Raw genomic sequence first — 26,203 nt, 5'->3', positions numbered from 1 at the left:
AATTCCGGCGCCATGTTTCTGAAGAGAGAAATTTGAATACAACCAGAGAGAGGGAGGAACAAGCGGTGGGGGGGGGGGAGGATACAAGTGCATAACACGCCCGGACATTAGGAGAGAGGTGCACACGTCAAGCAAAAAGTGCTTGATTTTTCAAACTTTACAAGGTTGGATTTCACTGCCTAAACACCCGAGCTGCCCCCTGATGGTATGTACACAATGTGCCTGATAGTGCTAGCACTGCACTGGCTGCACCTTATACATGAAAATCCTGATGTTTGGTTCCCTTTAAAAGGGTTTCCCAAAATAGTAAGCTATCCCCTTTCCCTCAGATAGGCATACCTTATTGATTACTGGGTGTCCAACCAGTGGACAACCATTGATCCCAACTGTAGATATTTCCAAATCTGTCTGTATGGAGCAGAGGTTGGGCAATCATTGTCTTTGGTACTGCTTCAAGAAGCCAAGCACTGTACTGGGCAACCTGTGGCAGTCCCATAGACAATGAATGGAGGAGAGGTCTGCATGATCATTCTCCGACAGAGGACAGGGCACTACAGAGCCTCATTCTCAGGACCATTGAGATTTCCAGCAACCGGGCCTCCAACTACCAGTAATTATCCCTAAACCTAGGGATAATACCTTTAAAGAGGCATTCCCATCGCCAAGATCTTATCCCAATATGTAGTAGGTGTAATAACAATAATAGTAGCAAATACCTCCAATTAGAAATGTAGTATAGTTCTCCTGATATAGCCATGTCGGTTACCTCATGTGCAGGGCATTGTAGCTAGTGACAGCTAGTTAGTTAGTTACGCGTGGTCGTAGCCATGGATACGTAAGCTGCAATGCCCTGCACATGAGGTAAGAGATATGGCTATATCCGAAAAATGATACTGCATTTCTAATTGGAGGTTCTTGCTAATATTAATATTACATCTACTACATATTGGGATAGGATCTTGGAGATGGGAATACCCCTGTAAGGCTTTGTTCTCATCTCTTTCTGATTCATAATAGGAGCTGAAAATCAGAAATGATAGAGCCAGCCATATTTTTCAGCTAATGTGAGGGGATCAGCGGCCTTATTAAAATGGATCCTGTTCACTTTCATATAACATGTCTCCATGGTAACAGTCTATGTAGTCTTCAGTCATATTTCCTTACATCTGTCCTTTACTGTTATGTTACCATATATCTGGCAGATTAGCAGGAAGGAAGGGAACAGATAACAGGGAATATGGCAGGCTTTGTTATTGTTACCATGGAGACCCATACATCTGTACAGAAGCTGGAAACTCAAAATCCTGGGAGATTTCTAATCAAATCTATTAGCAAACTTGCATTATTTCTTATGGGATTATTTACTACATTACATCAAATTACAACTGTAAATAATAAAAAGAAAGACAAGAATCTTGTGAAAAATTATGGCCGCAGTGCTATTAAGGGAAAATAATGATAGAAAAATGTAATTAGGTTGAAGCTCAGCCGTAAAATCTCACACTCCCATGACCATAAGCATGGGATGAAGGAAAGCTGTGGGCACAAATACTGGCACGAATGCACCAGGCATGCCACTATTTACTCTGCCTGTGGTGTAAATGAGGCCGTGGGATTTTTACTCTATTTTTTTTTATAGTTTTCCTGTAATCTAATATATAAAGCTCAGTGTATGTATGTATGTATGTATGTGTGTATGTATGTATGTATGTGTGTTTGTCCACTAAAGGAATTCGCACCGTCGCATTTACAATCACAACATTTTGCACAGACACCCCATGTGACTTGGAACGTCATAGACTACGTTTTGACGGGAAAATTTAACCCTGCGCTTTACAGTTACTCTCCAAAAATTCTGCCGCTATTAAAGTCAGTGGAGCTGCGATCTATTAGGTTATTAATAGGAGCTGTAATTGGTTGCTATAGGAATGAAAGACATTGTTAGTATAAGAAGCTTATGTGTGAGGTAATATGATGTCGGTGGAGAGACGGATAGCGAGAGACAGAGACAGATAGAGACAGACAGGGAAAGAGATGGATAGAGACAGACAGTCAAAGAGACAGACAGAGGCAGAGACACAGACAGGGAAAGAGACAGAGAGACAGGGAAATAGACAGAGATAGACAGGGAAAGAGGGAGAGACAGGGAAAGAGACAGACAGGGAAAGAGACAGAGAGACAGGGAAAGAGACAGACAGAGAGACAGATACAAGGAAAGAGACAGGGAAAGAGACATACAAGTAAAGAGACAGAGAAAGAGACAGATGGGAAAAGAGACAGATGTGGAAAGAGACAGAGACAAGGAAAGAGACAGAGACAAGGAATGAGTCAGAGACAGACGGGGAAAGAGACAGAAAGAGACAGACGGGAAAGAGACAGACGGCGAAAGAGACAGACGGGGAAAGAGACAGACGGGGAAAGAGACAGCCCTGGAACGAGACAGACCTGGAACGAGACAGACCTAGCATAATACAGACCTAGAACGAGATAAATGGGGAAAGAGACTGACAGACAGAGAGACTGATACAGAGATAGACAGAGAGACTGATACAGACAGACAGAGAGACAGAGACTGGGAGAGAGAAAGAGAGATAGTTACTATCCCGGGCACCACCGGGTACTACAGCTAGTGTATATGTATGTATGTGTGTGTGTGTGTGTGTGTGTATGTGTGTGTGTGTGTGTATGCGTGTGTGTGTGTGTATGTGTGTGTGTGTGTATGCGTGTGTGTGTGTGTATGCGTGTGTGTGTGTATGCGTGTATGCGTGGAGCCCCTGACCTGGTCAGGCACCACTGAGTACTGCACCCATGCTGGGTCAGTACAAACAGGTAATCCCAAAGGCTGAATAGGGTGTGAACAGCGACTTCCCTGGACCCATCCCACGATATACTTCAAGTCAGGGGTGGTCTGAAACAAAGGTGCTAGGAAGGCGAGTCAGTAGTCACCCCTATATCAGCCTGAGGGATACCTGGTTTATCATAGCATCGCCCGGGTTGCCTCACTCTACCAGCAAAAAGTGAGTAAAAACCTCGAAAGACATTTGTGGACTGTGTGTGAGTTCTTCTGTGTCCTGTGGTACTACGCACCTACACCTGAGCCCCTGGAGCCAGCCTCACTCTCGGGAGGCCATAACACCAGACTGCATTTACCATCAGCCCCAGACGCTCGCTAAACTGCAGTGACGGTCACCCCCTGACCGCAAAACCGAGAGTGGCATCACGATTCCTATTGAAGTTAACCTGACCTACCTGTTGCCAGAAGATTCCCAGCACGTGAAGACCCTGAGGCGACCTGCAGGTGAGGGGCTTCACATATGTATATATATAGGGCTATGAAGGGGGAGATTTATCAAACATGGTGTTAAGGGAAACTGACTCAGTTGCCCTTAGCAACCAATCAGATTCCACTTTTCATTCTTCACAGACTCTTTGGAAAATGAAAGGTGGAATCTGATTGGTCGCTAAGGGCAACTGAGTCAGTTCCACTTTACACCAAGTTTGATAAATCTCTCCCTTCATAACCCTATTACACATACTGTTTACCTACTTTTGGACCACCCTGTATATTTTATATATATATATATATATATATATATATCTATATATATAATTGCCTTATTCTGTCTGTCTGTCTGTCTGTCTGTCTGTCATGCTTCAAAATTGTGTCCTTACGGTGACACAAAGCTGATTGGCCGCTGGGCTCGCCATGGCCCTGCCCCCCCACACCGATTGGCCGCTCGCCCAGGATGCGCCCCCACACGGATTGGCCAGCCGCTCGCCCAGGCTCCGCCCCCCCACAGATTGGCCTCTCGCCCCGGCACCCTGCAGGCATTGGCAACTCGGCCACGCCACGCCCCGCCCCCCTCACGCAATGGATGTTAGCTCTGCCCCCCCCCCGCGCATTCCCCGAACTGACACGGTCACGGCTCCCAGGTGAGTACTGTACAACCCCCCCCCCCCGTCTCCCCCCCCTCCCCACGGGAGCCCACATCAGCGTACGCCCCCAACCCAGCCGACACTTACCCTCGCATTGCTGGCCTTGCCGCCGTATGCTGGTGTGGGCTCCCGTGCGAGTGGGGGACGTGATGCGCTGGTAACCATCCTAGCATAGTTACCAGCACATCAAGGTCCTGCAGCGGCGGAAGATCCACACGCACACACATAACAGCACACACACATACACATACACACACATCAGATCACACTCACTCTCACACACACCTCACACACACATCGCATCCACACACTCACAGCATCCGGCGATATCGCTTGCTTCTCGGCCTCGATACTGTGCTGTTGTGACCTTCCAGGACCTGACGGAGGATCACATGGCCAGAAGCATGTGGTATCTCCGGATGTTGTGAATGTGAGCGCGTATGTGCGATATCGTCAGTGTCTGTGTGTGTGAGTGTATGCGATCGGGTGTGTGTGAGTGTATGCGATCGGGTGTGTGTGAGTGTATGCGATCGGGTGTGTGAGTGTCGGCAGAGGAGCACGGCGTGCTGGAGGAGGCTGGGAGCAGAGAGGCTGATCTTGGGGAAGGCTGGGAGGGGGAGGCTGATGCTGGGGGAGACTGGGAGAGGAAGGCTGATGCTGAAGGAGGCTGGGAGGGGGAGGCTGGGAGGAAGGAGGCTGGGAGGAGAGAGGCTGATCCTGAGGAAGGCTGGGAAGGGGAGGCTGATGCTGAGGGAGGCTGGAAGGAGAGAGGCTGATGCTGCGGGAGGCTGGAAGGACAGAGGCTGAGGCTGGGAGGAGAGAGGCTGATGCTGGGGAAGGCTGATGCTGAGGGAGGCTGGGAGGAAAGCTGATGCTGGGGAAGGCTGGGAGGACGGAGGCTGGGAGGAGAGAGGCTGATCCTGGGGAAGGCTGGGAGAGGGAGGCTGATGCTGGGGGAGGCTGGAAGGAGAGAAGCTGATGCTGGGGGAGGCTGGAAGAAGAGAGGCTGATGCTGGGGGAGGCTGATGCTGGGGGAGGCTGGGAGGAGAGAGGCTGATGCTGGGGAATGCTGGGAGGAGAGAGGCTGATGCTGGGGACAGAGAGGAGAGGCTGATGCTGGGAGGAGAGAGGCTGATGCTGGGATGAGAGAGGCTGATGCTGGGAGGAGAGAGGCTGATGCTGGGGGAGGCTGGGAGGGGGAGGCTGATGCTGGGGGAGGCTGATGCTGGGGGAGGCTGATGCTGGGGGAGGCTGATGCTTGGGGAGGCTGATGCTGGGGGAGGCTGGAAGGAGAGAGGCTGATGCTGGTGGAGGCTGATGCTTGGGGAGGCTGATGCTGGGGGAGACTGGGAGGGGAAGGCTGATGCTGAGGGAGGCTGGGAGGGGGAGGCTGGGAGGAGAGAGGCTGATCCTGGGGAAGGCTGGGAAGGGGAGGCTGATGCTGAGGGAGGCTGGAAGGAGAGAGGCTGATGCTGGGGGAGGCTGGAAGGAGAGAGGCTGAGGCTGGGAGGAGAGAGGCTGATGCTGGGGAAGGCTGATGCTGAGGGAGGCTGGGAGGGGAAAGCTGATGCTGGGGAAGGCTGGGAGGACGGAGGCTGGGAGGAGAGAGGCTGATCCTGGGGAAGGCTGGGAGAGGGAGGCTGATGCTGGGGGAGGCTGAGGCTGGGAGGAGAGAGGCTGATGCTGGGAGGAGAGAGGCTGAGGCTGGGAGGAGAGAGGCTGATGCTGGGAGGAGAGAGGCTGATGCTGGGGGCAGAGAGGCTGATGCTGGTGCAGCATGGGGGATGGTTCACGATGGGGGGGTGCGCAGCATGGGGGATGGAGCACGATCAGGAGTGCGCAGCATGGGTGATGGAGCACGTTTGGGAGTGCGCAGCATGGCGGATGGACCACGTTTGGGAGTGCGCAGCATGGCGGATGGAGCACGTTTGGGAGTGCGCAGCATGGCGGATGGAGCACGTTTGGGAGTGCGCAGCATGGCGGATGGAGCACGTTTGGGAGTGCGCAGCATGGCGGATGGAGCACGATGGGGGGTGCGCAGCATGGCGGATGGAGCACGATGGGAGGTGCACACCTCCCCCAACACACACAACACACCACACACACACTGGGAACCACAAACACCGCCCTACACAGACACCCACACACACAGACAACGCTGCACACACACAACACCCAACACACACCGCGCCATACATAAATATACGCACATATCATGCAACACACACATTGCACAAAACATACCTCCCCCCAAAACACACCACACCCACACAAACCGTGCAACACATACACACACAACGCTACAGACACACAGCGCTCCACAAACAACGCAACACACATACAACACCGCTCTCACCCCCCGCCACACCCAGACAACACCCAGAACATGTACAGCTCCTACACAAACACTTGGTAACTACACACGACAACATCTATATATATATATAGATATATATAACAAAAATCATACATTAACTACACAATACGTAAATTCTAGAATACCCGATGCGTAGAATCGGGCCACCTTCTAGTATATATATATATATATATATATATATATATTGTATATGTATATATATACTGTATATATAAAATTGTCGCATGTCCATTGCTCCGCCCCTGCCTTTGGGTCATGTGACGTCCTAACGTGACAGTTCACCTGTTATTCCCGTGGACCTTGGTGGCCGGGGCAGTCGTTGGCAGACATGTTGGCGCAGTTGGTGTTGGCAGTGTGTTTTATAGCTGCTGCTGTAAGATGTGATGTTTTTTGTATATGTATAACCACGAGTGATGTATTCAGAGAAATATTGAGCTGTATTTTCCAAATATCAACATTCTTTGACAAAACGCGGCCATAACCTGCCCGTGCCCTGTCACATACTGGAGGCGGCCATTTTGTTTGTTTACCAGTGACAATACTGGGGATATAAGGCGTTGTATATAACTCAGGGGTGGGGAACCTCCGGCCTGCCGGCCGTTTGCGGCCCGTAATAACTTTCCTGCGGCCCCTGGGTACATTCCCGGGGACCGTAGCGCTCGGGGTTTTACCGCAGCTGGCTCTTTAAATCTCAATGGTGATAGGTACAAGGATGCGCACGCTACTGCTTGCGCAGCTCAGGGCTTACCTTGTGGGCGGGGTAAGCAGCGCCAGTTGTGCTCCCGTCCCACAGAAGAACAAGAGGAGCAGCAGCCGGTCTCCCTGCTGCACATGCCTCCCGGACATGTGAGTGACTCCTCCCCCCCCCCGTGCTGTGAGTCGGCAACCCAGTGCTTTGTGCTCCATAGTAGTGTGTGGCAGCCCCCAATACCGTGTGGCAGCCCCCAGTGCTGTGTACCCCCGAGTAGTGTGTGTACCGTCCCCCAATGCTATGTGCCAATCCCCAGTGCTGTGTACCCCGTGGAGTGTGTGTGCCATCCCCCAGTGCTGTGTGGCAGCTCCCTGCGCTATGTACCCCCTAGTTGTGTGTGCGCGCCCCCCTCAGTGCTGTGTGCCAGCCCCCAGTGCTGTGCCCCCTCAGTGCCGTGTAACCCCCACTGTTGTCCGGGCCCCTCTAGTGCTGTCTATGCCCACCTGATGATGTCTATGATCCCCCAGTACTGTCCTTGACTCCCAGTCCTGTCCGTGCCCCCCTAGAGCTGTCTGCACTATCTAATGCTGTCTGTGCCAGTGCTGTCCATGCAATGGTCACTGCTGTCTGTGCCCCCTAGGGCTGCCCGTGCTCCTCAGTGTGCTGTACCCCCCAGTTCTGTGTGCCACCCCCAGAAGCTGTGTACTTGCCTCTGTTGTCTGTTCCCCCCAATTGCTGTCCGTGCCCCCTTGGTGATGACTATGCTTCCCCAGTGATGTCTGTGCGCCCCCAGTGCTGTCCATGCTGCCCGTGCCACCTCTAGTGCTCTCCGTGCCTGCCAGTGCTGTCTGTGCTCTCCAAGTGCAGTGATGTATATGCCCCAGCCTCTCCTGTAATGTATATGCCTCTCCTGTGATGTGTATATACCCCCAGCCTCTCCTGTGATGTGTATATACCCCCAGCCTCTCCTGTGATGTGTATATATCCCCAGCCTCTCCTGTGATGTGTATATATCCCCAGCCTCTCCTGTGATGTGTATATACCCCCAGCCTCTCCTGTGATGTGTATATACCCCCAGCCTCTCCTGTGATGTGTATATACCCCCAGCCTCTCCTGTGATGTGTATATACCCCCAGCCTCTCCTGTGATGTGTATATACCCCCAGCCTCTCCTGTGATGTGTATATACCCCCAGCCTCTCCTGTGATGTGTATATACCCCCAGCCTCTCCTGTGATGTGTATATACCCCCAGCCTCTCCTGTGATGTGTATATACCCCCAGCATCTCCTGTGATGTGTATATACCCCCAGCCTCTCCTGTGATGTATATACCCCCAGCCTCTCCTGTGATGTGTATATACCACCAGCCTCTCCTGTGATGTTTGTACCCCCAACATCTCCTGTAATTTACGCGCCCCAGCGTCTCCTATGATGTGTGTGCCCCAGCGTCTCCTGTAATGTATGTGCCCTAGTATCTCCTGTAATGTCTATGCCCCCAGCCTCTCCAGACTGAGACAAACATGGAAAAGCAGTTGTGAAAAGCAATATGATCAATCTCACCGAACATCACAGCCGCACCAAAGACAATCAGCTCCAGCCACCACAGCAGGGGTGTAGGGGTGAGTTAATTAATTGTTTGACCAAATATACCAGGGTAATTTTCAAGTAGATAATTTTGTGCGGCCCCCAAACTTTGGTAGAAAATTCCAAATGGCCCCCGTCAGTAAAAAGGTTCCCCACCCCTGTTTTAGATGGATGTTGATATAAGATTCGTGTCCTGAATTGTATTTTTTTGCCACAACTCTAACGTGAAATAGTCTGTATATGATAACAGTCCGATATCACTTCATGCTGAACTGTAGATGGTTATATCACATAGACTGTACATAATTACTTTGTGTCGGGACCTAGCATATACCGAGTAGGTAAACTGTCCACCTTTCATGGCCCTTAAAGGGGTTGTCCAGTCCAAAGAAATCAGTGACTTATTCTTGAATAGATCATTAATGTAAGATAGGTGACACCCAGAACCACCATCAATCTGATATTCATGTGCTACTCTCAGAATTGGTCATCAATATCATTAGCCTGGACAACACCTTTAGGGTACGGGCCCACGATGAGTGTTCACAGCGTTTTGGACACAGCATACTTCAGCTGTGTCCAAAACGCTGCGTTGTACACTACAAGCATAGTCGATGGGATTTATAGAAACCCCATGCCCACAGTGCTTGTTTTTACCTTAGCAAACGCTGATCTGCGGTGTGACTTTCTGAGCCACAGCCTGTCAATTGTTTGCTGTGGATTTGCAGGCGTCCTCCGTAGGGAGTACACAAGCGAGAGACCGCAGTGCACCGGACCCTGATCGTGGGTTCAGACACCTGCAGTCTCCTGTGTTCTCTTGCGGCCCCGCAGATCAGGACCCTCTGCGTCCAGGACACAGCGAGTCCTGATTGTGGGCACATACCCTAAGGGTACATTTTTTTAAAGTTAGGTTTTTGGAGCAAATCTCCAATCAAAACATATAGATTTTTTTGCGTTTTGCGCCAAAAACCCAGTGCAAAAACTCAGTATGAGCACACCCTTAGGGATATGAACACACAACATCATTTTCAGATGGATTCCACCTCGATCTCGGCTGACAAAGTGCCCAAAAATGTGAAACAAATTGAACATTCTCTCAGCAATATAAAAATGACTTTCTGTGTCTACGTTCCATATTTTATAACTTTTTACTTACTTCAGATTGTGAAATCTGTGAAGTAGCTAAAAGAAGTAACTGGTCCACTTGTTAGGTGGGCTTCCATGGAAGCTCACCGTCATGTATGTAAGATGAAAAAAATAGGCACCTGAGAAAATGTCGCCGCAAAAAAGACTAACAAAGAGTGTTTCTTGAAGCATTTTCCTATAGCAAAAATTATGTTTTTTTGCCTTGGGTATGTGCACACCCTGTCTTTTAGACCTCGTTCACAGGTTGAGTATTTGGTGAGGTTTTTTTACCTCAGTATTTGTGGCCAAAACCAGGAGTGGGTGATAAATTCCGAAGTGGTGCTCGTTTTTCTATCATACTTTTCCTATTCTACTCCTGGTTTTGGCCACGAATACTGAGGTAAAAAACTCACCGAATAGTCAGCGTGTGCACGTGGCCTTTGAAGTCTTAGGCTATGTTCACACACTGCGTTTTTTACCCGTGTTTTTGGTCCGTTTTTGCTGCAGAAATTTCTTGAGAAATTCTTGTAACCTTTCTGCAGACATTTCCCAGCAAAACCTATGGCAAAAAAAATTTAGTTGTGCACACACTTCGTTTTTTTCTTAAGAAAATTCTTTCAGTAGATTTTCTTAAGAAAAAGAATGAGCATGTCACTGCTTTTCTGCAGCTAACTGCGTTATTTCACTCCATTGACTGTAATGTAATCATGAAATAGCGCAGGAATAACGCAGGTAGCAAGTGATGTGCGTTATTCCTGTGTTATTCCTGCGTTATACCTGCGTTATTCCCGCGTTATTTCGCGTTTTCGGGACATAGTGTATTTCCCTGCCTTGCGTTTTGCAGGGAAGTGATGTCGCTAGGACAAGAAGAGGAAGAAGAAGAGAAAAAAAACCAAACGTGTGCTCCGCCGTATTTTTACCGTCCAGCCGAGGTAAGCGCACAGCGGTGGCCCGGTATTCTCAGGCAGGAAAGGGCGAGGGACAGGGTTAATGTCCCCCCCCCCCCCGGCAGCCCAGAATATCAGCCCGCAGCTGCCCCGGGACTGTCGCATCCATTATGCGGCAGTCCCGGCGTGTTACCGGCTCTTCCTGTTGCCGTGATGCAGTGGCAATCAGGGTAATATGGAGTTAACGGCAACCAATAGCTGCCGCTAAGTCCAAGATTAGTAATGGCAGTGTCTATGACATGGCGTCACTAATCTGTAAGTGAAAGTAAAGAAACACTCACACACACTGAAAAATCCTTTATTTTGAATAAAAGACAAAAAGACCCTCTTTCTCCACTGTATTAACCTCCCCGAAACACACAGCTCCGACGTAATCCACAGCGATGTCCCGCGGCGCTTCCAGCTCTGCTCCAGCCGCTTGTGACAGTTCTCCACGCAGCCTCGTTCAGGGAGCGACTGCTGAATGCGGCTCCTGAGCGAGTGCAGAGGTGACTCCAGGACATTTCTGACGGCCGCTGATGTGAACACATTACCGGCTGCGAGAAGTGCAGTGTGTGTGGGGGTTGGGGGGAACACAAACATCATAAATAAAGCTGGAATATCTATCCCTCTATTATTTATCTATCTATTATCTATTTTTGTATATTATCTATCTATCTATTGTCTATCTTTCTATATTATCTATCTATCTATACCCCTAAATATCTATCTATTATCTATCTTTCTTTCTATATTATCTATCTATCTTTCCATCTATCCATCTGTCTATCTATCTATGATCTATCTATTATCTATTCCCCTAAATATCTATTATCTATCTATTTCTATCTATCAATCCATCTATCCCTCTATCTATCTATCTATCTCTGTATTATCTATCTATTTTTTTTTTTCATTTTCAACGTGCGTTATTGCTGTAAGGCCCGTTTCACACGTCAGTGAAAAACACAGACGTTTTTCACTGGCATGTAAAACACGCACATGTCCCTGCGTGTGCCGTGAATCACGGCACACGTGGGTTGTCTAAGTGCAATCCGGGCTCCATTCTCCGTGGCCCGTGATTGCACTTAGAAATCAACTCACCTGTGCCCGCTCCCGCTCTCCATGGTGCTGATCGCTCCCGCGATGCAGCATCCGGCCGGCGCTGACCCCTGCAGCAGCTGCTTCCGGGTCGGCTGTGTCGCGCATCATTAATATGTGCGACAGTAATCAGCCGGCTTAGAAGCAGCAGGGAGAACGGGCTGCAGAAAGCGTGGCTGAAGCCGGGTGAGTAAAAATGTTTGTTATTTTAAATGCACGTTTTTTTCTGGCACGTGTTTCACGGACCACACCACTGCGTGGTCCGTGGGACATTAGTGATGCCAGAATAAAATGGACATGTCTCCGTGCGGCAATCACGCACACGCGGGTACGCCGCACGGAGACACGTGCAGTGAAAAATCACTGACGTGTGAGCAGACCCATTCATTATAATGGGTCTGCGTATGTCAGTGATTCTGGTACGTTTAAAAAAAAGCACAAACGTACCAGAATCACTGACGTGTGAAAGGGGCCTAAAAGCATAAAAAAAATGCAGGGACCAACCTGAAAAAAACGCACCAAAAACGCAACAAAAACGCATCAAAAACGCACCTGCGTTATCAGTGCGTTTTTTAACGCAGGTGCGCTAATCCTTCACTCTCAAAAAATTTCTTAAGAAAAATCATTTTTCTAGTGTGAACATAGCCTTAACAGTACTTTACACACTGCCATGTCGGTACCGATATCGCTAGCGAGCATACCCGCCCCCGTCGGTTGTGTGACACGGGCAAATCGCTGCCCATGGCGCACAACATCGCTTACACCCATCACACGAACTTACCTTCCCTGCGACGTTGCTCTGGACGGCGATCCGCCTCCTTTTTAAGGGGGCGGTTCGTGCGGCGTCACAGCAACGTCACACGGCAGCCGTCCAATAGTAGAGGAGGGGCGGAGATGAGCGGCCAGAACATGCTGCCCACCTCCTTCCTTCCTCATAGCCGGTGGACGCAGGTAAGGAGATGTTCGTTGCTCCTGCGGTGTCACATATAGAGATGTGTGCTGCCGCAGGAACGACAAACAAAATCGTACCAGCTGCAGCAACGATATTTGGAAAAGGAACGACGTGTCAACGAGCAACGATTTTTCACGTTTTTGCGCTCAGTGATCGTCGCTCCTTGGTGTCAGATGCTGCAATGTCGCTAACGGCGCCGGATGTGCGTCACTAACGATGTGACCCCAACGAATTTCGTTAGCGATGTCGCAGCGTGTAAAGCACCCTTAAGACATACCCACTTAGTTTTTGAAGCAGAAGAAGCTTTTGGAAAATATTGGTGGTGTTTTTTCCTGAAGTATCTTTTCTGACACCTTTGGCGGCGGCCTTGCTGCTGGCGTTATTCTTTTCTCCATTTTTAAATACCATGTATATTATAGCGGTGCCTGTCAAACAGAAGCCACCAGAAGAATTGAGCGGTCACTTTTTAGCCTCTTCAGGGCCTGGAGCAGTCAAAAGATGAAACATATGCTTAGCAAGTCATTTTAATTAGGTCTGTGTGGAAAAATGTTCATATACATTAAGGGTACCCACACATCAGCGTTTTCCTGCCGCACTCCCAGACCGGCACAAGGGCAGTACAGTACTTTACAGTTCACTGGCAAGCTCCGGGCATATGCGGTCATGGGACCAGAGCATGTGACGGGGCTTGCCACACTGTCTGTGAACTGTATTGTACTGTACTGCCCCTGTGCCGGATCTTGGAGTGCGGCAGGAAAACGCTGATGTGTGGGTACCCTTACACTGTGATTAAAATTGGTGCATGTGCTGAACGTGCATGGTCCATTTTCCAATAGACAGCTGAACCAAAAATACCATTGTGTGAACAAAGCCTAATGCGGGCGTCACACGAGACGAGCTATCGTGCGATGCATCGTTGGGTTCAAGGTTTTTGTGACCCACATCCGGCATCGCTTGCGACATCGTCTCGTGTGACACCTCCGAGCGACACTGACTCGTTCACAAATCGTGAGTCGTGTACTCGTCGTTTAATTTAAAAAAATCTTTTAATTTTAATGGCGCCGGTTGTTCATCGTACCCGGGGCAGCACACATCACTCCGTGTGACACCCCGGGAACGATGAACACAGCTTACCTGCATCCCGCGGCACCCGCCGGCTATGTGGAAGGAAGGATGTGGGCGGGATGTTTACGTCCTGCTCATCTCCGCCCCTCCGCTTCTATTGGCCGACCGCTGTGTGACGTCGCTGCGATGCCGAACGTCCCTCCCCCTTCAGGAAGTGGACGTTCGCCGCCCACAGCGAGGTCGTCTGGGAGGTAAGTACGTGTGACGGCGGTTTAACGACTTTGTGCGCCACGGGCAACTAATTGCCCGTGACGTACAAACGACGGGGGCGGGTACGATCGCTCGTACAATCGCACGATAGATCGTATTGTGTGATGCCCGCATAAGGCTGAGTGATGGCAGCTTCCACAGAAGTGTATATAAAGTGAGTCAACCCTCAGCCTCATCTATACTGATCCATAATAAGGTATTTTGTGTTATTTCCGACGGGTGAAGAATCAGGACCTACCAGACCTGCAGATTTGGACAGATCTGGATAGAAACGAGAGCGATTCTGCATTGTGGGAAGACTACCTTCAGAAAGACTATGAAAGCTTCCAAATGCTTTCTCCAGCAAGTATGTACCACACATGATCATTAGTTACAACTCTTGCTTTGGGTTCGATAAGATGAGCGTATTGTACAGACCATGGACAGACACTGACCGCTTGGGGCTCCTGTGCAAGAAATTGTGCCTGGGCCCCCCCTTTCTTTTATGGCGACAAAGCTGCAGATATATATGTATATACATATATATTTTACATAGGCCCTCTTTTGCTATGTATAGCACCATCCCTTATATTACATATTGCATTCTCTTCTTATTTTTGCTATTTATTTAGCACCCTCGCTTAATTTCATAGCATCCTCCCTTGTTAGATATAAAATGACATGACGGCTGATGGAACATGGTAAGGCTTCTTTTGTAACGGAGATGCTGATGGACTGGGCTGCTGGTCAGATGCTACTCCATCAGCAGTCTTTTATATCTAACAAGAGAGGGTTAAGTAACGGAGAGGGCGCTGTGAATAACAAAAATAATGAGCATACGCTATATGAGATGGTACTATAGATAACAAGAGAGGACACTATATAATAAGGGACAGCGCTATACATAACTAGAGAGGATGCTATTAAGGGACAGTGTTCTCTATATATATAATTGCCTTATTCTGTCTGTCTGTCTTGCTCCAAAATGACATTACAGTGACAACCGTCGCCACACCGCGTGCGCTAAAGAGCCTGCGACCAACGGCTCAGCTAACTGAACAGCCTGAACTACGGGCCGACAGGACGACGCCCGACACTTTTTCCCGCACCCACACGGAGCCCCGACTCCCCAGTGAGTGCTGCACCCCCGGGAGCCCAGACTGGCAACCCAGCCGACACATACCCACCGCTCGCCTCCCGCACACATTACCCCACTCGGCTCTGTGATACCAATGTGATATGACTGAAGAATGAGTGTGATTAGATAGGAATCCTAATCAAAAGATAGTGATCAAAGGTCTTATTGATGCATCCAAACTCAGTATCAGAGAGGTGTCCTCTGGTTGACTCGATTTGACCATGATGAAGAGTACGTGTTAGTAGGTCTTGAACAAACCACTATTATGAGGAAGGAACGCTTACAGTTCAGCATATGCAGGAAACCAGTGGTTGGTTGGCAACATGTATAGGAAACTAGCGATGTAAAATTCACGGCTCATTGCAACATATGCAGGAAACCAGTGGTTAAGCTAGCAACATGTGTAGGAAGCTACTGGTGCCCACAGCAGCGTGTGGTCAGGTTACATGACCATGACTCAGCAATCACATGCTGGTCACCAATTGCAATACTCAGTGCACACGACGACCACAATGTACAAAGTTTGGTATAAAAATACAGGGCTCGCTCAGTGAGACAGGGACATTTCCAGGACGCTCAAGTGGACGCACTGCTCCTGTGATGCAGAGGCCGGGTTGTCTTCCTTCTCACTAATCGAGTCTCTCCGATGAGGAAGGAAGTGCTACAACATACGGTAATGTTGATGCATATTTCTGTTATTGTATAAGATTCTATGACTATAAAATAGTGCTAATGCCTATGTACCATTGATTATTCATGTGCTATTAAAATAAATAATATCTTGCTATAAAGAATCTTCGTATTTGTGCCTGATTAGGATATCAGTGAGCGCTTCGTAAGTACGAGCTTTCAGACCCTTTTTAGGAGAATTTAGCAAGACAGGCTTCACCCCCCCACACTCCTCCCTCTGTATGTATACACTGAACACACACACACACACACACACACACACACACCTGGATAGTCACCTGTCCCCAGCCATTCAGTCCTCAGCGCCATGGCCCCGTTCGGCTCCACCCTCCCCGCACTCCGCCCCCGCCGCACACATTAGGCTGCTTTCACACTTGCGTTGTGAGGCATCCGTCACAGTACGTTGTGTGACGGATGCGTTGCAAATAGTGTGCTAATAAAGTCACGGGTTCCTGTGAAAGAACGTTTTGCGTTTGTTTGTTTTTTGTTTTTTTTTAATGTTTCGCCGGGAAAAGGAGATTTGCAGTCGGGAGGAGAGAGATAACCGCAAATCCCCTGAGTGACTGTAGTGAGCCACGCGATCATCGGTGCTGTCACTTAGGTGACCCGCGGCCACAGCTGCAGTCCTCCACCCGAGAGCTGTGTCCGCGGGTAACTTGAATGAGGGCACAGCTGATCGCGCGGCTCACTTCAGTTGCTGTGTGGAGCTGATAGAGAGTGGTTGTGTTCTACGGCCGCTCCTGTCAGCTTCATGTAGCAAAGCTGAAAGCGTCGTGGGACCTCTGTGGATTACGTCGGACCTGGAGGGGTATTTGGGGATTAATAAAGTGGTGAAAGAGGGTGTTTTTTTTGTCTTTTATTCCAAATAAAGGATTTTTTCGGGTGTATGTGTTTATTTACTTTCACTTAAAGGTTAATCATGGAAGGTATCTCGGGGAGACGCCTGCCATGATTAACTTATGACTTAGTGGCATCTATGAGCTGCTGCCATTAACTCCTTATTACCTCGATTGCCACCGCACCAGGGCAATTTGGGATGAGCCGGGAAGAGTCCTGGGACTGTCGCATCTAATGGATGCGGCAATTCCGGGCAGCTGCTGGCTGATATTTTTAGGCTGGGGGGCTCCCCATAATGTGGGGCTCCCCATCCTGAGAATACCAGCCTTCAGCCGTGGGGCTTTTTCTTGGCTGCTATCAAAATTGGGGGGACCGCACGTCGTTTTTTTTTAATTATTTATTTTACTGCACGATATAGACCCGCCCACCGGCCTCTGTGATTGGTTGTAGTGAGACAGCTGTCACTCAGCATGGGGGCGGGTCTGACTGCAACCCATCATAGGCGCCGGTGGGCGGGGGAAGCAGGGAATACGAGATTGAATAATGAGCGGCCAGCATTTTCAAAAAAGGAAAAGCCGCCGTAGCTTTGTGACAGCCGTGCAGCACTGCGCCCGTGATCGGTGAGTATGACAGAGGGGGTGAGAGACCAGGAGTGATTTTAAACGATTTAGATCGTTCTGCTGGACATGCTGAGCATGCTCAGTAGAATGTGACGGAATTTGTCAGCGGATTCCGCCGCTTGGCGCATAGCGGCGGAATCTGCCACCATAGACAATCATTAGACACCTTGGCGGATTCCAATGGAATCTGTCAAGGTGCGTTATTTTAACGACCCAAAAAACGATACATGTAGCGTTCCCTCTTCCCGACGCTGCGTCAAAATAACGACAGCGTCGTCAAGCGGATGCAACGCAGACACTTGCGTTACAGTACGTCAATACAAGTAATGGACTGCGCTATTCTCCATAGCGGCGGATTGCGCTGAACGCAAGTGTGAAAGCGCCCTTACCCCGCAGGATGGGGGCACATGTCAGGATGGTGGCTACACCACGATGGGGGCACATACCAGCATTGGGACACATCACAGCATCAGCATATTTTTACTTAACTTTACACTGTTCATGGCCTTCTTTCATTACAAGCCATGGACATCATTAAACATTAGACTCATCTACTAAAACTGTTCCTTCTGTTGTTTGTCATTTAAAACCAATAAACAATTTTAAGAATACTAAATTAAACCTAACCCATCCAGTCCATTCATTATTATTATTATTCTTCAATCTGCTAACCTCCATACACATTCTAGACTACCCGATACGTTAGAATCGGGCCACCTTCTAGTACATAATAAAAGGCTACATTCCTGGATCAGTGTGCTGGATCAGTGTGCAGTGTCGGTGTGCTGCCTGACTTTTTTTTCTTTGACAGCACACAGGCCCATGGCATAATCTGATCAGAGCAGCACCTGCTTCTAGTCTCGCAGATTTCCTTCTCGGATCTGTGATTTTCACAGCTATGTGAATGGATCTATGAAACTCTAGATGTCCATGTCCCAAAAAAGTCTGGCAACACACGGATATATCACACGAATGTGAGAATGTGGTCTAACGGACTTAACAAATAACAGTACAGAATAAGTATTTTCAGAAAGTTACCGCTGACGTCTCATCTGCTTAGTAATTTTCTCTTGTTTCTTCTCCATCTGGTCAGATCTTCATGTCGCCATCTTCCAGCCATGAGTCGTCTTGTCACACTGATCACAGTAGCCTTGAAAATAGCAAGGTCACATATATTGTATACATAGATTTGCCTCCTGCATAAACCCCCCCCAGTCTTTGCCCCTGAATATAAATATGTATCAGACTATATTAGACACCCACCATTCACAATATAAAGTAAATAAGCCGACACTGTGCCCCACCATTAATTATAATTTCTGCCTCCCAATAAATATAAACTAATCAGGCTCTATTACTCTCCCCCCAATTAATTTTAAGGCTATGTGTCCACGGTAGAATGTACCTGCGGATTTTTCTGCCTGAAAATCCGCGACTTTCGCGGCAAATTTGCCGCGGATTTACTGCGGATTTGCCGCGGATTTTGATGCGGATTTTTTTTTTTTTTTTTCCCATTCAAAACCAAAAATCCGCACCAAATCTGCACCAAACAATTGACAGGCAGATTTTTCCGGATCAAAATCCGCGGCAAATCCGCAGCGGAAAAATCCGCAGCATGGACACAGCATTTCCAAAATGCCATTGAAATGGCTTGGAAGTGCCGCTGCTGCAGATTTTCGGGAAATCCGCGGCAAATCCGCGGCAAAATCCGCGCAAAATCCGCAGCGTGGGCACATAGCCTAAGGCTATGTGCACACATTGCAATTTTTTAGCGGAAAACACGCAGCGTTTTACAGTTACAAGCAAAACGTGTATTTTTACACAGTTTTCTTCCTGCCAACACATAGCATTTACAGCACAATTTTATGCTGCAAATCCTGAACGTGTGCACAAAGCCTTAGTCCTTGTCATGTGTCCTCCCCCCACAATTTATCATAAGTCCCTGATAGCTTCATAATGAATTGTGAGGTGGGGGGACAAGACACAACCAGGGCCATATAATGAATTGTGGGGTGGGGGAGGACACTATGAGGGCCATAAAATGGTGGGTGGAGGCTATAAGGTCATATAATGAATTGTGGAGAGGAAGCTATGAGTAACTTAGCATCCTCCCCCACCATGTAATTCCTATTAAAGGAGCCTGACAGGCCCCCCCCATACCCTCCAGCAGCATTCACATCTATATGTCAAAATTCCCTGCCTAATCAGCCCTGTGTAATGGTCTTCACTAAGATGAATGTTTATAAAAAGCATAGGGTGTTGTTTCCCCAGACTAGTCGTCCCTCTTTCCATGCTATCACAACCCTGTAGGCATAATAACATGATTTCCACAAGTCGGCGTCACCGCCAGTCCCTGGAAATTTTGCACATGTGCGCGACTGTGTTCACTCACATTGAGTCTCATCTGAAGTCAGGTGTACACGTCTTGGCTTCAGAGAGGCGCACTGAGCATGATCGGAAATGGAGAAGCTGTTCTTCTGCTATATGATAGCAGACCTCAGGCTGGATTCACGTCTTGTCTTAAGGCCGCTTTACACACTGCGATATCGGTACCGATATCGCCAGCGTGCGTACCCGCCTCCATCGGTTGTGCGACACGGGCAAATCTCTGCCCGTGTCGCACAACATCGCCCGGACCCGTCACATACTTACCTTCCCTGCGACGTCGCTGTGACCGGCGAACCGCCTCCTTTCTAAGGGGCGGTTCGTTCAGCGTCACAGCGACGTCACAGCAGCGTCTCTGAACCGCCGCCCAATAGAAGCGGAGGGGCGGAGATAAGCGTGACGAACATCCCGCCCACCTCCTTCCTTCCGCATTGTGGCCGGGACGCAGGTAAGGTGAGGTTCCTCGTTCCTGCGGTGTTACACGAAGCGATGTGTGCTGCCGCAGGAACGAGGAACAACTTCGTTATTGCTGCAGTAACGATATTTGAGAATGGACCCCCATGTCACCGAAGAGCGATTTTGCACGTTTTTGCGACGATGCAAAATCGCTCATAGGTGTCACACGCAACGGCATCGCTACAGCGGCCGGATGTTTGTCACAAAATCCGTGACCCCAACGAGATCGCTGTAGCGATCTCGTAGCGTGTAAAGCCCCCTTTACTCTCAAGTCAGTGGCTTCCTCGGGGCTTACATCTGAAGCCCTGGTAGATGGATTTGGGTGTACCTGATGAAGGACCATTGACTGTAGTGATGCAGACAGTCACTTTGTGCTTTGCTGACTATTATTTTCATCTGTATCTGCCTATTTGAGGTGAGCACCACTATATGGTTGGCTGCATTTGGGTGCTTGCCTCGAATAGGAGCATATGGCCAAAAAGTATGTCTGACAACGCACAAAGTGACTCTAGCTGCATCGTTTAATTTAATGGCCACATAGGAGCATGCATCCCAATCCCATTTTTTTTTTCCAGTGCTTCAGATGTAACCCTAATGGAACCAATTATAAAACTTAATATGAACGTAGCCTTAGGCATTGGGTCTTGTGATTAAAAGTTAGAACTAGAGATAAGTTGACCCATGGAAGTTTGATTCAGACAGTTCAGCCAGATTTTTTATAGAATTTGTTTGGGACGTGGACTTGACCTGAACCCTAATTGTCATCACTAATTGGGCAGTTCGGGTCTCTGCGCACAATGCATCCAGCCATAAACAGATCACTTCAGGGGACAGGTGGATGGGATTCTTCCATTTTGTTTAGTCTGGTGCACACTACATCCGATCACACTGTTATTACCCCGAATGGGAGCTGATCAAACACTGTAAGCGGCTTGCAGAGGGCCGAGCACAGTGATGTTCGCTCGAGTGGTGTGCATACGTAAAGCACCCGAACTCCGAAAGCTGTTTTTGTTGTAAAGTCTGTTAGGTTCGATGTTCGGTGTTCTTACCAATCGTTCACTCATCTCTAGTCACAACATCACCTTTTTACCTTTCAATATTTTGTGTATTTTTTGTTACTCCGGATTTAATTTGTTACTATGGTTCTGAAATAAAAATGTAACTATGTTGTGAACAGGCGCAGACTCCTTTCTCCCACCTTCCTACGAGATCGTTGAGGTAAAGCGATTATCTCCAGCGGTGACCTGGCGCTTTGTGAGTATCCATTCCTTCTTCCTGTTGTTTTTTTTTTGTACTGTAAGGCTATGTGCGCACAGTTTTGTTTTTTGAGCAAAAAACGCACCTCTGACCAAAAAACGCATAAAAAAACATGCGTTTTTGACGCGTTTTTGACATGCTTTGGTGTATTTTTGCCCCTGTGCTTTTTTTTAACTTTGTCAAGGGCAAAACGCAGAGAGAAACGCAGAAAAGAAGTGACATGCTGCTTCTTTTTTACTGCAACCAAAACTGCAAGGAAAAAAGAAGCAACGTGCGCACAGACTTTCTGAAATCTCATAGACTTTTCTGGGGAAGAATTGCATAAATCTCATAGACTTTTCTGGGGAAGGATTGCATAAATCTCATAGACTTTTCTGGGGAAGGATTGCATGCAGTTTAGGACAACAGACCACTCAAAAACGCGGCAAAAAAACGCAGTGCGCGCACAGGGTCTTACACATTGTACAAAATTTGGCAAGTGTTTAGGACAGATTACCAAATACATTCATTTCTGTACCAGAGACATTTCTCTTTTTTATGTTTGCCTGTGTGTAAGAGGGCTGTCACTGGGTGTGCATTTCAACGGCCGTACAACTCTATAATCTTTTTTTCAAAATATTTCTCAATAGTTTAAAATAACAGGAGTCATATTTTACCAATCCCATGCCGCTCCTGTGCTTCCACTTACTGAGTCCCCCATTGATTTCTGTTTACCTGGATCCAACAAAATGTGTCAACCTAACTTGTGACCACTGCAGCCAATCATTGGCTGAAGTGGTGACTTCAGTGGTGACGACGTGTCAGTTATTGGAGGCCCATGGAAATGTCAGCGTGGGAGTGTCAGATAATTAGTAAAGTTATTTCTTTGTCGCTCCATTGGGAGACCCAGACAATTGGGTGTATAGCTATTGCCTCTGGAGGCCACACAAAGTATTACACTTAAAAGTGTAAGGCCCCTCCCCTTCTGGCTATACACCCCCAGTGGGATCACTGGCTCACCAGTTTTGTGCTTTGTGCGAAGGAGGCAACACATCCACGCATAGCTCCACTTTTTAGTCAGCAGCAGCTGCTGACTATGTCGGATGGAAGAAAAGAGGACACATATAGTGTCCCCAGCATGCTCCCTTCTCACCCCACTGTATGTCGGAGGTGTTTGTAAGGTTGAGGTACCCATTGCGGGTACGGCGGCAGGAGCCCACATGCTGATTCCTTCCCCATCCCTTTTTACAGGGCTCTGGGTGAAGTGGGATTTACCGGTCTCCAGGCACTGAGACCGTGCTCCATCTACAGCCCCTGGAGAAGATGCTGGATGGAGCGGAGTACATCAGGGACATGGCCCTGCTTCCTCAAGGTACTCTGTGTCCCCGTGCATTTGGCGCTCACACCGCAGCATGCTGGGTGTTGTAGTGCGCCGGGGGACATCAGCGCTGCGGCGCCTGTGCCATGGCCTCATTCAGCTTTGCTGAAGCAGGCTCACTTATGGGAATTGGTCGCGCCGGCCGCTGGGACTGCGGCGCGGCTGGCACTTGTAGTGCGCCGGGGACTTCAGCGCGGCCTGCGCTTTTACGGCGGCCGCGCTGATAACTAGAGTCCCCGGCTTTTGCGGCCTGCTTCCGTTCGTTCCCGCCCCCAGACCTGCCAGTCAGGAGAGGGGCGGGACGCTGGCCACTTCCAGGAATCGGTCGCGCCGGCCGCTGGCAGCGGCGCGGCTGGCACTTGTGGTGCGCCGGGGACTTCAGCGCGGCCCGCGCTTTTACGGCGGCCGCGCTGATAACTAGAGTCCCCGGCTTTTGCGGCCTGCTTCCGTTCGTTCCCGCCCCCAGACCTGCCAGTCAGGAGAGGGGCGGGACGCTGGCCACTTCTATGAATCGGTCGCGCCGGCCGCTGGAACTGCGGCGCGGCTGGCACTTGTGGTGCGCCGGGGACTTCAGCGCGGCCCGCGCTTTTACGGCGGCCGCGCTGTTAACTCGAGTCCCCGGCTTCTGGGCCTAGTCTCCCTTCGTTACCGCCCACAGCCCTGACAGTCAGGGTAGGGGCGTGACGCTGCATAGAGCAGAGCTGAGAGCTGGAGTATGTTTTGCATACTCCACCCCTCTCTCTGTGTGCACTGTGAATCCGGATTCCCGCACTTTCTCAGGCACGCCCACGGCTTCCTTCCACACAGAGCAGTGTATCTTGCCCTACAATCCTTCCAACAGCGGCTGGAAAGCAAGCATATCCGACTTCAGTCGGACAGCTCCACAGCGGTGGCATACATCAACCACCAAGGAAGAACGCGCAACCGGCAAGCCTTCCAGGAAGTCCGGCAGGTTCTGATGTGGGTGGAAGACACGGCATCCACCATATCCACAATTCACATCCCAAGTGTGGAAACTAGGAAGCTGACTTCCTAAGTCGCTGAGGGTGGCCGAAAGAGTATGGTCTCCTCACCCGGACGGGTTTCAGGAGATCTGGCGCCGCTGACAGAGGCCGGACGTCGATCTAATGGCGTCACGGCACAACAACAATGTGCCAGCTTCATGGCACGGTTTCACAATCATCGAGCTCTGGCGGCAAACGCCTTAGTTCAGCATTGGTCGCAGTTCCAGCTACCTTAGGTGCCACCTCTGGCATTGTTGCCCAGAGTACTGCGCTAGATCAAGACCGACTGCGGCCGCGCCATCCTCGTCGCTACAAATTGGCCGAGGATGTTGTGGTACCAGACCAATCAGACTGGCTGTCTCAAGGGCCATTCTTCCATTTGAATTCTACGGCCCTCAACCGGATGGTGTGGCATTGAGTCCTGGAACCTAGTGTCGTCAGGATTACCTCAGGACGTGGTTGCCACCATGAGACAGGCTAGCATACCAACGTCCGCCAAGATTGACCACAGGACGTGGAAGATGTTCTTATCTCGGTGCTCGGCGCAGGGTGTTTCTCCCTGGCCGGTTGCATCGTCTATGTTTCCTTCCTTCCTGCAATCTAGGTAGGAAAATGGGTTGTCGCTCAGTTCCCTTTAGGGACAAGTCTCAGCGCTATCTGTATTTTTTCAGAAACGACGACTTCCTCAGGTACGCACGTTCCTACGGGGAGTTTGTCTTCTCAGCACTCCGTACAAGCGGCCGTTAGAGCCCTGAGATCTGAACAAGGTTCTAATTGCTCTCCAGATGCCGCCTTTCGAGCCTTTGAAGGATGTCTCCCTTCCCGTTTTTCACGGGACGTGGCCTTCTAGTAACGGTCTCGTCTCTTAGGAGAGTTTCCGAGCTAGCAACGCTCTCATACAAACTCCCTTCCTGGTCCTTCACCAGGACAGGGTAGTTCTGCGTCCGGTTCCGGAATTTCTCCCTAAGGTGGTATCCCATTTTCATATCAATCAGGATATCACCTCACCTTCTTTGTGTCCTCGTCCAGTCCATCAATTTCAGAAAGATTTGCATCTGTTGGTTCTGGTGAGAGCACTCAGGTTCTACTTCCCGCATGGCGCTCCTGCGCCACCCGGATGCACTCTTTGTCCTTGTCGCTGGTCGGCGTAAACAGTCGCAAGCTTCCAGATCCACCCTTGCTCGGGGGCTCGAGGAACCAATTCTTGAAACCTACAGTTCTACTGGGCTTCTGGTTCTCTCAAGGCCGAAGGCCCATTCTACCAGAGCCGTGGGTGCATCCTGGGCATTACGGCACCAGGCTACGGCTCAGCAGGTGTGTCAGGCACCCACCTGGTCGAGTCTACTTACTTTTACCAAGCATTATCAGATGCATACCTACGCTTCGGCAGACGCCAGCCTAGGTAGATAAGTCATTCAGGCGGCGGTTGGCCACCTGTAGGAGAGGGCCGTTTGACGGCCCTATCATGAGGTATTCTTTTACCCACCCAGGGATTGCTTTTGGACATCCCAATTGTCTGGGTCTCCCAATGGAGCGACAAAGAAGAAGGGAATTTTGTTTACTTACCGTAAATTCCTTTTCTTCTAGCTCCAATTGGGAGACCCAGCACCCGCCCTGTTTTCTCGGGGTTTTTCTGTTTTTTCGGGTACACATGTTGTTCATGTGGTATGGTTCAGTTCTCCGATGTTTCCTCGGATTGAATTGGTCTTTAAACCAGTTATTGGCTTTCCTCCTTCTTGCTTTGGCACTAAAACTGGTGAGCCAGTGATCCCACTGGGGGTGTATAGCCAGAAGGGGAGGGGCCTTACACTTTTAAGTGTAATACTTTGTGTGGCCTCCAGAGGCAATAGCTATACACCCAATTGTCTGGGTCTCCCAATTGGAGCTAGAAGAAAAGGAATTTACGGTAAGTAAACAAAATTCCCTTCTTTGGACCATTATAAAACATGTGTTAAAAATTAAACAGAACCACACCCCCCCCCCAAAAAAAAATTAAAAAGGTTAAACATTCCCTTTACACCTTTTTAAGAATTCCCTAAGCAAAAACAAATATATATTCATAGTCCTGCAGACACGATCTCGTACTGTCACATCATGTCACTCAGAGATTTGCTCAAAACTTGCCGAGTGTCATGGCGCCATCAGACGCTGTTCACAGCAGATTCTGACACTCCACACTATGGTTTCTCTGCTGCTTCTGAGTTAGGGCTCATGCGCGCGTTGCGTAATTACATGCATTTACGCTGCGTATTGCACTGCAGCGTAAATGCGTCCTGCCTCCCCTGCATAATCTATGTAGATTGTGCATGACACGTGCGCACGTTGCTTTTTTGAACGCAGCGATTTGGGTGCTAAAATTTTGACCCAAATCCATTCGTTCCTAAAAGCAGCATGTCAATTATTCCATGCGGTTTGGATGCAGCTCCCACTCTGTCTATGGTGGGGGCAGCAGCC

General features: G+C 49.3%; 1 protein-coding gene across 2 annotated transcripts in view; it reads left to right on the top strand.

Moving 5' to 3' along the window:
- The first annotated feature begins 6,606 nt into the window (after positions 1-6,606).
- Positions 6,607-26,203, top strand: part of LOC142301860 (disintegrin and metalloproteinase domain-containing protein 9-like) — a 168,964-nt gene continuing 149,367 nt past the window's right edge. Inside the window, exons 1-4 of one of the 2 annotated variants that reach the window (XM_075342902.1) lie at positions 7,104-7,159; positions 8,503-8,622; positions 14,252-14,372; positions 21,309-21,385. In XM_075342902.1, the coding sequence (XP_075199017.1) occupies positions 14,357-14,372; positions 21,309-21,385 (93 nt within the window). In that variant the 5' untranslated portion in view covers positions 7,104-7,159; positions 8,503-8,622; positions 14,252-14,356. Of the gene's footprint in view, positions 6,687-7,103; positions 7,160-8,502; positions 8,623-14,251; positions 14,373-21,308; positions 21,386-26,203 lie in introns of those variants that run through there. The other variant, XM_075342901.1, reaches the window with a different exon arrangement.

Source organism: Anomaloglossus baeobatrachus, chromosome 4, assembly GCF_048569485.1.
Source record: "Anomaloglossus baeobatrachus isolate aAnoBae1 chromosome 4, aAnoBae1.hap1, whole genome shotgun sequence".
In the NCBI taxonomy this organism is placed as follows: Eukaryota; Metazoa; Chordata; class Amphibia; order Anura; family Aromobatidae; genus Anomaloglossus; species Anomaloglossus baeobatrachus.
Note: the sequence above shows the minus strand (reverse complement) of the source record. Positions and strands in the feature narration are given on the sequence as shown.